Here is a 12,111-nt window from a genome sequence, read left to right as displayed (position 1 = left end):
ATTATTGCATTATGAGCATTTTTAGACATATTTAATAAAAATCAAAAAACTTCGGATCGTTGGACAAATTGCCCAGGGTTACTGACACATATTGACAAGAACGGCCAGGGTTCAAAGAGTTGAACCAGTTTAATAAATAAATTGAAGTTGTTTTTCCCTGAAAAGTCCTGTATGGTTCTATGCAAGTTTTATTAATTTGCTCAGCGTGTCATCATCACCTAATTCCTTGATATGTACATAAATCTGTGTCAGCTTCCAAAAAATCTTAGTTATCTTGACACGGTGTTTTTCATTTATTCGAGGTTAACTCGGCAGGAGTGTGTAACATGCCTGCCATAAAGTTACTAATGAATCATTTTACCTTGCCCCGAGGACACTCTTTGGTCTCAGGCTCCGGAGACTGAAATGAACATAGAGTGACAAGGCGCTTCTTTCCCTCTGTCCGCTCAGCCTGGAGAAGGTAAAACTCACGACTGTCTTTTCCCAACACTTGACTTGCGGAGTAGTTAAGTTTCACTATAAATAAAAATATTTCAGCAACGTCTACTGAGTTGTACGCTTGGTAAAATTTGACTATCAGAAGTTAGTAATTGTTAAGTAATTGTTGACAGACTGTCGCAGCAATGGTGCCAATGCACTTTTGTTTTTTGGGGACAAGCATGTATAGATTAATATATACATCAGAATATATATGTATGTACATATACATACACGTACATACTAGCTGTGCTACCCGGCGCTGCTCGAGTAATAAAAAAAGTATTTGGACAGAAAATTGATTTGTATTTAACATATTACAACATTTGCCATTCTAACTTTCAAACTACATATCATGAGAAAAGTGTTTAGTGTAGTTGAAATAATTTGAGAGAAAATAAAAACAACTGTAAAGGTTTTTAAACTTTGTCAAACAACTGTAGCTTTCAAATTTAATATCATGAGGAAAATATTTTGTGCAGGCCAAATAAATTAAAAAAAAAAAAATGACTACAGAGGGGTTTAAATGTAAATGTGGAATAATTAGCAAGTAATAGCTAAATTAAGTTGGTTTTGCTACAATTACAATAAAGATGATTTGTAATGATACAATTAAAACAAACTGAGAAAACAAAATATAATTCCTGAATATGTTGGAATTAATCATACAATTCTTGGATAGAAGTGGGTGGGTATAAAAAGGTTACTGTTCCACCAGAAGCTATTCTTTTGATTTTGTGTGAAGGACAACTAAATTAAAAATAAATAAATCAAATGAAAATGTTTTCAAACCGCTGTAAATTTAAAATTTCATAACTTTCAGCGACGTATGTATTTTAACAAAGTACAGTGGAACCTCGGTTCGAAAACCGAGCTGTTGGAGATCCGAAACAATTTTTCCCATTAGAATGAATGTAAGTAAATTTTGATCCATTCCAAGGCAAGAAATCGACTTCGGTAAAATATTTTTTATTTTACACCATAAACTGTACTGTATACTGCATACTATAAATAAAAACGGGTAGATATAGATCATGTTTAATTTTAATGAAAGGTTTTCCGTTTAAGATGATAGAAAAAAACCAAAGTAAAAATTCCGTATGTTTTGCTCTTAAAACATCAAAAACATTAAAGGTTAAGATACAATGACAAAAATTGCAGAACTGCTAATGACACAGCAAAAAATGCAACAGATCAGCTACATCAAAGTTGTAGGAAAAGGAAAATATAAACAGCAATGGCACATTTACTTCACATCTTTGAAGGATAATCCTCCTCCATACAATTTAGGGTAACTCGACTGGAGGTGTTATCTCTCTAGTAAATATATTCGGCAAATCTCTTCGTTCCAAATGGTTCCTCGTTTTTTGGAAAGAATTTATAAAGCGTAAATTGATTCTCCTTTTGTTAACGAATGTCCGCATGTTGTTTCCAGAGCTGTTTCAATTTCAATGCGCATGCTCTCGAATGTATGTTCGAGATCCGAGATGAACAATTCTCAACATCTTTGGTGTATAGCCGAGTTGGTCGAGAACTGAAGCGTTCAAGAGCCGTTGAACTGTATATAATCAGTAATAGTTGGCAAGTTATAAGTTCGAGATAAATTATTGACGATATCGAGCGGCTGAATAACTTAGTCCTAACGAAAAAAGAATAAGCATCGCGTTGCATATACTTACGTCCCAAAATATTTCTGAACAGAAGCATCGCAACTCGTGAACACAAGGCTAAAATAATCAGCACACACATGGTGTCTTCGTTATATGAAAACTTATCTGATCGCTATGGTGTCCTAGCTCAGTAGTAGAGCGTCTGCCAATGAAACTTGTCGATGCATTAGTCGTGTGTTTGAATCCATCCTTACACGAAATTCTTACTATCAAGCTTTTAAAACTAATAGCTGGAAAACATACAAACACACCAACAGACATTCTTTGAGAAATATAGATGTACACATATATATATATATATATATATATATATCCATATGTACATTTTGTGCATATATGTATGTACATGCACATATATGTACATGTATATATGATGTATATATGTATATAAACTATGTATATATAAATTCTATATATATATATAATAATATATATAATATTATAATGTATATACATATATAAATTATGTATATATAAATTCTATATTTATGTACATGTATATATATAATAATATAATAATGTATATACATATATAAATTATGTACATATATATTCTAAATCTAGAAATAGAATATATATGCATATAGATATGTAGCCTTGAATGTCCAACCTTTTCGTTTTCTATACAACTTAAAGGTTATCGGAATGCAAAAACTAACACAATGACAACCACTGACACAATGGCAACCACTGACAGGTATCCATCAAAGAGACCTTATCACGACCATCAACTTCCTCAGACCCAAAGCCCTACTTCAAGCTCATGTAATGTTGGTAACTCACACAATTTCAATCCATCATCAAGATTACTCAGAATGGTGAGATCTTTGAGCATCTCATCGTAGATGTAACGGCTGTAGGGATTAGCTACGGCCTGTCTCACCACCTCGGGACTCTCTTTTATCATTCCCCTGCCTATCCAGCTGCAGTAAATCGACAAATTGTATTTGATCATTATTGAAATTGACAGGTGCTCTATAACACCTACTAACAACTAGTCGCCGACAACCAGCGCGGCTGACATTCAAATACAGTTTTCAGTTAAAACCGTCGAGGGATCCTTTGGTAAGAAATTTGAAAAAATGGTGTTTTCTACAGAGCTTAAGGAATGTGGGTCAATTCATCTTTTTCTCCCGCTACAAGAATTCTGGTTTAACAATCGAAACTGAACAAAAAACTAGCATGCCAGTGATTATATATAAATAGGTACACTACTTCCCAAACTAAATGAGTGGCTTGCTTTTTTCATATTCACTAGCGGTTTGCCCATTCCAGCGCATATTTATGTTTCAGAAAAGGCTCAATTGCTACCTCTATAGCTGCAGGCCAACCTGAATAGGAACAGCCAATGTAACAATGTTGTTCAAAAGATAAAATTACGCCAAAACTTACAGCTTACTTAACTGGTAAGCTTAGATTAGCTTAGATGCTCAATTTTAGGAGCATTTCAAAGCAAACACAGTTCTAGTCAAAACATTTATAGGAAGCAAGTTTTCAAGCATTGTATCCTCTAGGTTATGTCTGCGAGTACAAAAACATTTCTAATTATTATAATATATATATTGACAACCGCAATATACATTATACATAATATACATTTTGTGTGTAAATATATATAGTGTATATATACGGCACTTTATATACACTGTATTTTTCGGACTATTAGCCGCCACTTTTTTCAGACGTTTTGAGTCATGCGGCTTATTTAAAGGCTGTGGCTATTCTGTGGTTTTTTCTGGGGCTATTCTGGGGTCGCTCTAACCGGAATCTCCAGTTAGCGCGCCTCTAGCAGTGAAAGAAAAAACAGTACAGTGTCTAACGGTACTGTTTCGTTTTAACCGGCAAAGTTGTGGCTGTGTTAAAAAGCACTATTATGAGTTCTGCAGCCTATACAAAAGGTGCGGCCTATGTATTGTCTTATTAATAGTTTTTTTAAAATAGAGGAGCAGATGCGGCTTATATAAGGGTGCGGTTAATAGTCCGAAAAATACGGTACATATATATATATATATATATATAAAGTGTGCTGTAATAGACGTTAACCCGGTCAGATTCATAAATTTTGTATTTTATATATATGTATAAAATACAAAATTTATTAACCTGACCAGGGGACCTTCTCCTCCAACACACTTCAATTTGTTTGTGAGCAATAATATTTTACAGCATTATTTGTAGCACACTATTGCACCAACAAACAGATAACAGATGATTCAGTGAGTGAAATTGTCTTCACCTGCAGATATTTCTCAACTAACCCCATTGGTGTATCGACATCAATAAGAGAACTCATACTAACCTGCGAAGGCTACCAGAATTAGAAGTTTTCCGGAGAACTGCCACATCCCTATCCGTGCTGTCTAATCTACAACAATGGTACTTTTAATTACATAATAAAATGACACTTTAACATCAAACAAAAAGACAAACCTAAACAAGCCCAAATTAGAACACATCCGCCCACTTTTTCAAAAATCTTAAATTTTGACTGTGAATAAACTCTATAAATTTCGAACTCTCATTGCACCTCATCAATTATTCTACAACCTTAAATCACATGGCATTCATCAATATCCCACTCGCTGCTCTTTTTTAAATCTAAAGCTACCTCCCTCTAAATCTGCTTCAGGTCATCGCAGAATGTCTTATCAGCAGTCAGCACAATGGAACGCTCTGCCTGATGAACTGCGTAGGGTTGCAAGTGGGCCCACTTTTAGACGTGCCCTCAAGCTGTACCTGTTGAGCGATGACTAGATAGTTTCTGGCTGCTCGCTGTTAACTTGTGGCCCAGCGCCTTGACTAGCAATGCTACTGCGCAGTTTGGGCCTCATCATTATTTTCTTTTGTTGTTTTTTCTGTTTTCATATCTTTTGATGAAATAAAACAAAACTATGGGACTCTCGTTATTCCTCGTTAATCGAATTCGAGAACTTGTGCCGACTTGAAGTTTTTCATCATATGGATTTTTTTACTGTAATATAACGCAAAAAATTTAAAAAAATTATTTTACATTATGCCGAAATTATGTAACCAGAGGTTTACATTATGCGGGTCTCTACAGTACTTGTAGTATCATCCAAACTAGTATGCTGGAAGTCTAGCGTGCTGTGAGAGATCATCAGGAGTGTTGATAAAGCACAGATAATAACTATGTGCACAACATTCATTATCCTAAATGCTGATTGGTGAAAGTAGTAAAGTGTAGGATCACCAAGCTCAATGTTACAGGTTCAAATCTTGTATGATGTGTTTTTCCAACCTCTAACCCTGGTTTCGGATAGAAGGACATGCACAGCTCTAATTATAATAAAGAAGATTGTGTTCTCCTCAAAGAACTTCGTTTTATTTTACAAACCTGATACGCCTGTTCTCTAAAATTGCTTACACAGCCTGCCTTCTATAGAAAGGGTCATTCAAGCATGTTTTCACTACTGCATACGTCATACTTCAAACAAATGTAGTGAAAGATTAAAATTAATTATTTGTTTTAAAGGTTTTGTGAAGCTAATAATGGACGAATCTGAATGAGCAATTTGTGATTTATCTAATCATTTAACAAGCTTTAAACAAACAGGAATTAAATTTCAAGGTTGCTGGCCTTTGCACTCTTAGAATAACGATAACACATTGAGAAACAGCAACCATTAGTCAGTCTAAAAAAAAGTTACTAGAAAATTATGTACAGAAACACAAATTTAATCATATTGAAAGTAACATTGGTTTTGGGGTTTGTCCTAAGACATCCTAGGAACGCCATGGCGCTCTATTTTTCAACCCTTCCCTTTGAACGGCGGTTTATTAGAGGTGGTGAACAAATAAAGGGTGGCATCGTAATTTTCAAACATATCATCAGAATATTGAGAAGACAAATTTAACCTGTTCACAGGCGAATCGAATGTCGTCTATATTTTGCACTCTGCTCCAGGCGAAGCGACATTAAACCTTTTGCATGCAACAAATTTGCTAACTTACCTCCAACTTGTCGTAGATCTATAAACAAATGTACACGAGAAGCTGATACATGTCTCTACTAGTTGATATCTATTGCTTGCAATTAGCCTTCGATGATCTTATAGCCAGCGTTGCAATTTTTTGCAGCTTGTAAGTTTTCTATTTCATTTTAGATTTGAAGGTATATTTTCATTTTTAACAAAATTTAAAAAAAATTGCATAAAAGCTCACTGCACTCGTTGATGTGTTTGCTACAGTTTGCAACAAAAACTGGCTTTCTAATTGCAAAGAAACGAAGTTACGAGCATCGATCCATTGTAAGCCGAGTTCATATTACAGTAATAAATGCTATCAAATAATATGCTACAAATAAGCAAATTTAGAAGCTTTAAAATAATAATAATAATGATCAATCAAATGCTACAGTATATATTCAGGAACAACTGGCATAAACCATATTAATAATACATGCAGAAATAAAAATTAATACTTTAAACCGAAGATACTAGCATCGTTTGCTTGACCAGTTGCATTCTGATTGTTTTTTTCATTTGAAACCCTTCCATATTTTTCTGACAGCTCGATACCTTCCAGTGTCTTCTGACCTCAAACTGTCTTCTGCACAACTGAGCTAGTCGATATTAGCGTACAAACAGATTTTTGGAAAGCAAATCTTTTACGCGTTGCATTTTAGAATACATGTACATACTTCTCGCCCGAATAAAGATAAACCGCGTGTAATCAAAATAGCCTCAAAATGTTAGCCTCAAACTACAGAGTAACACGGATCCCATCGTAAATGTGAAAACTTTTTCCCGCATACATCAAAGTATCAAGACCGCGTTAATAAAGCAACTGTTATTAGCTTGATCCAGTTACTAAATATTTCTATGGTGTTGCATTTGAAGTTTTAACAACAAAAAATTGAGAGGACTTGGAGTTGGAAACAGACTTTGATATGAACAGAAACAATGAATGGATCAATTGTTATTGATGTCATCGAGTCATTATAAGTACGGTTTTGTGAACACTTTTCTACTACTGATCACTTGCTATTATGGGTTGGTGAGAATCAAGAATGTCAAATAGTGGCATTCAAATAGAAGTGGTGTTCAAATAGAAGTGGTGTTCAATTAAAGCGTGGCGCTCAAATAGAGGGGGCATTCAAATTAAGGTGGTGTATAATTTGTTGGTGAATTTACGATTAGCGAAATAGATAGACAGTTACATAACAATAGTGATAACACTTCACACTTTCCTCTGCTACTAGTAGATGAGTCAGTCAAATGGTTATTCATTACTTCAAGAGCAAACGACTCCTGATTCAAATAAAGTTGTCTGTAATAATTTCTGCAAAATGCTACGAGTTTACAACCGCTGCGCCTTCTTTCACTCTTTTACATACCATCATAGCTCATAACATAACCATCATAACTGTTATGTTAACGTCATTGTTCGTAAGCCAGTCATTAATTCTTTTACGACTGCGCTAAAATCGCTATTCTGACCAAAATAATTCGAACTGATTTTCGGAAATTCAATATATATATAGTATTTATGCAATATCTCGAGAATCAATGCAGATATTGTTTTACTGTAAAATGCATCCTATTCAGAACAAAGTTTTTTACAAGATAAGTATAAAATTGTTTAGTGAATCCCACTCTCGAAAAAATTGTGACACTTTTTTTGCATTGGATGAACGCGGTGAATTTCTTATTGCCATGACGGCAGCAATCTGGTTTTCCTGCTTTGAAAAATAATTAGAAATGGAACCGCTTAGCAAAAAAAATTTTGATTGGTTGCATGTGATTGGCAATAAGGTTGTTTCGATGGGGAAAAAATTGGATTAGTCTAGCTAATGTGTAGGTTTCGTAATGAAAAGAAAATTGAAACCCGATTGATAAACCGATACATCGCAGTACGGTAACAAAAGAGTTAATGACAGCTCAAAACAATTGTGCAGCAGCACAGAGGGTGACTAGAAAAAATAATGCGTGTCAGTGAAGCGTTGGTACTTATCTATATATAAATTTCTCAAAGTAAGTCGTATATATGTCGGAAATCCGGCTATAGATCATAAAATCTTGAATTAAATATTCCATACCAAAGAGGATTCGATCTCGGACCAAGCCGTTCATAAGTCTTATGCCTAGCCCACGGGACTATGGAAGTCGAATTGCTTACCTGCCGATATAGGGCATTACATGAGAGCGATACCTAACTGTTTTTCGTATGACGCGGGTCATGCCATAACGTCACGAAAAGCTGTTCACTCACATTATTAAACTGCCTAATAGCAAAACTCTCACTACTTCTCATTGTTTATAAGACAGAAAACTTTTCTCATGATATGTAGTTTGAAAGTTAGAATGGCAAATGTTGTAATATGTTAAATACAAATAAATTTTCTGTCCAAATACTCTTCTATTACATGGACAACGCCGGGTAGCACAGCTAGTTATATCATATTATCACAACTCGAACAGCCTCGCCGATATCATTAAGTAAGTTCATTAGGTCGGTAAACAATAATTATTTAGATGAGCTGCAGTGAGTTATGGTCTAGGTAAACATAAGCAACATACACCCATCCTGTGCTTGTTTCCGATTTGTTAAGGGCTTTACGGGCGGAAGATGTCGCAGCCATGACCTCTGCAAGAAGGTCAGCAGCACAGGTATTAGAAAGTGTTTTGTAGTCGATCAGACCTTGTTGACCATCTACAAAGACAATTTAATACTGAGTGGCAAGTGTCATACATGAAGTGACAAGTGTCATACATGAAGTGACAAGTGTCATACATGAAGTGACAAGTGTAATACATGAAGTGACAAGTGTCATACATGAAGGACTATGCTAAAATCCAACCAATCAAGAAGTTTGGCATCAGAGAACATCACATTCCTAGAAGAAAAAATAGAAAATATCTAGGAGGATGCAACAAGCTATGAACGTACTAAGTACATCTTAAATGACATTTTTTACAAAAACTATATTTTTTTAAATTTCAGAGATACCGCATTATATAAATGATATTTAACAAAATATTTGCACTCTATTAGATGGCGCTAAATACATTTATTTCATAACAGTGAGAACATAACCTCGGAAATGATTTTTAACCCAAACATGGTCATTGCTAAAAAAGTGAGAGATTTGAAAATGACTCCACTATTTTGGGCATGCGATTTGAAGCATAAAGCTACCAGAATACAAACACTGAAGTCATCCCATTAAGGGTAAGGTGCAGAAAAGGTTGTTGGTAATGACAAAATGCAAAATCTAAACAGATCCGCTTCTACTAGCATCAAAGTAAATCTTATTGAGAAAAGAAGTTTCACCCAATTTAAAACTTGTGAAGACTCACAAGTTCCTTTTAACAACAAAACAAACTAGTCAGACCATTGCCTGGATTATTAGCTGACCTGCTGACCTGCTGGCAAAGCTCTGTAACACTTCACTAAGTGCGCTAGCTATTAATTGAGGTCAAATTACTGTATGTATATATATATATATATATATATATATATATATATATATATATATACACAACTGATTTTAGTACAACCGCGTCTGATGAGTGCAGCGCACGAAACAAAGTTGCAGAGCAATTACCAAAAGTTTATTTTCTTCTTAATATTTTTTTCAAATATTTCATACTCCACTAATTATCTTTTAGATTTTTAGTGTAGAGTTCTCTTTTTATATGCTTTTGCACCTACTTTTAGTTACTATATATATATATTTATGTATTTTTATATATTTGAACAAATATAAATAAATTATAACAATAACTATAATAATATATATAAATAAACTATTATATATATTATATAATATATAAAGCATATATATTATATGTATTACTTATCATATATTATTATATGTATCTATATATGAATTATAATATAGTGTAAATGTCGACACATCTTTATTTCCAGGCACTGACAGTGTCACGCTTTTACATTCCTCAGGCTATATATGAATATAAATATCCACTTGCATAACACAAACTGATAAGCAATTAATTGGCAGTGAAATTTCGACCATCAAGAGGGTGGGTTAAACATAGAGACAGGAAGAAGCAAGACAAACCTGAACTGAGTGTGCGAACAAATATGACTGAACTGTATCCCTCTACATGCTCCTTCCTCTCACTGACAGTTTCCAAAGATGGAGATAAGTCTGATGGAGTATCAGAACCACTTAATGATAAAAACAGAAATGAAAGACTAGCTGATTAAACACTAATAACATAAATAAGTAATAACTAATTGTCACAAACCGAAAATATTTTCTTTTTAAGCCAAATTACACAAATAAATCTGAACAAAAATTTGCAAGTCTTTTTTAAATAATAATAATACCGCAAACTATCTATAAAATCGCGATATATCGTGATTTGATATTGCAAACTTGAAATATCGAATCGTCTGACTATTAATATTCTATATATGTAAATCTCCAAATTTGTGTGTGTGCGCGCGCGTGCGCGTTTCAGTTTGTCCAGCTATAGTTATTAAAATTTGGAAATGAAATCTCCGTTTTCTGCTGGATTTGATCTCGGATCCACTCATTCCCCAGGCAAATATTTTACCAATTACGCTACACGAGATAGTTGGACTTATTGGGCAATGTATGTCGCTAAATGGGTGAAAATACGCATACCGCTCTGCGTATGATTCAATGTCATTTTATGCCTGCTCTCACAGCTCTCCTTAGTAACTTTAGCAATAGGTTACTAGCTGACTCAAATTATCCATTGGAAATGTGCAACTACATTACCTGTCACTGTTTATCAGCTGATTTTAATACCCGTGCAACGCCGAAAATTCCGTTAGCATATGTTCATGTTTTTTTGTTATTATGTTTATAGAAAAGGATCACTGCAGACTGACTGCCATAACATCCGGGGATGTAAAAAGGATGACAGTCAAGTGTCAGTGCTTGTCAGATTACTTTGCCATGATGAGGGCAACTGTTGACGACCGCCAACAAGAGTCTGACACCCACAATCAACAGGTGAGTCTAACATGAACTACATGTAGCTTGAAAATTATTCAGCTACTGTTAGTAGGCAACAAGCAAATAAAGCAACAAACAAATCTGCTGCAGTTTCGCAGGCCATACATAAACTCAAAATCTGCCATTGGATTTTATTATCAGTTTATATTTTGCCATATTATTTATGGTATCCACATTTATTATAAACTAGCTCCAAGATATGTCACCAATGATTTATTTTTGTTGCAAAAAAGAGCATTTCGGCTAACTGCAAATCTACATCACATTCCTGCATATATTATTCCAACGAATGATCTTTCCAGATCTCTGCATCTTCTTACTCTGCCTACGCTGAATGTTTATTTTACTTCTTATTTTCTTATTTTTCTTATTTTAATTCAAGGTTTCAAGATTTTTCATGGTTTGTATCTTCATTTTTTACATGACAATTACAGGTTCTTAACTCATTTCAACTTACTTGATGTGAACAAATTGCATACAATCACTAACAATCATTTTGAAAATATCATTGCCAGCTGCTTTAACAATCTTCCACCAAATATCCGTTGTCTTAGCAGAGAAAGATATTTTAAACACTATATGTCAAACTATTTATTCGATTTTAGTGGCTAACTGTTGTTTTTCTTTCTTTTTTTTGTTTCCCTATTGTTGTACGGCCTAATTTGAAAAAAACATTTTTACTTTTAAAATGAAATTATTGCCAATAAAGTACTATTTATATATGAACTGCATTAAGTCGTCAAGCCGCAAAGTGCGGCTTGCCGCCTTAAAAGTGTTAAGATCCGCCTACTCTATGGATCAGCTCACTCTATGGATTTTGGCATCACATTACAGCATAAAGACACATTAAGGCATAAATATGATTTTGGTTCTTTACAAATTTACAAAATTATTTTGATAGCTTTATGAAGTTTCTATTTATACTATCCACTTTTTCTTCTTTCTATGGTTCTAGTTTTCATCGCTCTATTGTTTTTATTGTTCTAT

At 34.1% G+C, this 12,111-nt stretch overlaps 1 protein-coding gene across 2 annotated transcripts in view; it reads right to left on the bottom strand.

The window, feature by feature from the left end:
* The window catches only part of LOC137398633 (stAR-related lipid transfer protein 9-like), a 51,321-nt gene that overhangs the window by 3,179 nt on the left and 36,031 nt on the right, over positions 1-12,111 (bottom strand). Inside the window, exons 9-13 of one of the 2 annotated variants that reach the window (XM_068084810.1) lie at positions 10,195-10,304; positions 8,687-8,819; positions 4,447-4,512; positions 2,931-3,070; positions 362-516 (exon numbers count right to left, since the gene is read on the bottom strand). In XM_068084810.1, coding sequence (XP_067940911.1) covers positions 362-516; positions 2,931-3,070; positions 4,447-4,512; positions 8,687-8,819; positions 10,195-10,304 — 604 coding nt within the window. The remainder of the gene's footprint in view (positions 1-361; positions 517-2,930; positions 3,071-4,446; positions 4,513-8,686; positions 8,820-10,194; positions 10,305-12,111) is intronic. The other variant, XM_068084812.1, reaches the window with a different exon arrangement.

Source organism: Watersipora subatra, chromosome 6 (genome assembly GCF_963576615.1).
Source record: "Watersipora subatra chromosome 6, tzWatSuba1.1, whole genome shotgun sequence".
NCBI lineage: Eukaryota > Metazoa > Bryozoa > Gymnolaemata > Cheilostomatida > Watersiporidae > Watersipora > Watersipora subatra.
The sequence above is the reverse complement of the archived record's forward strand: the minus strand, read 5'-3'. Positions and strand labels throughout refer to the sequence as shown.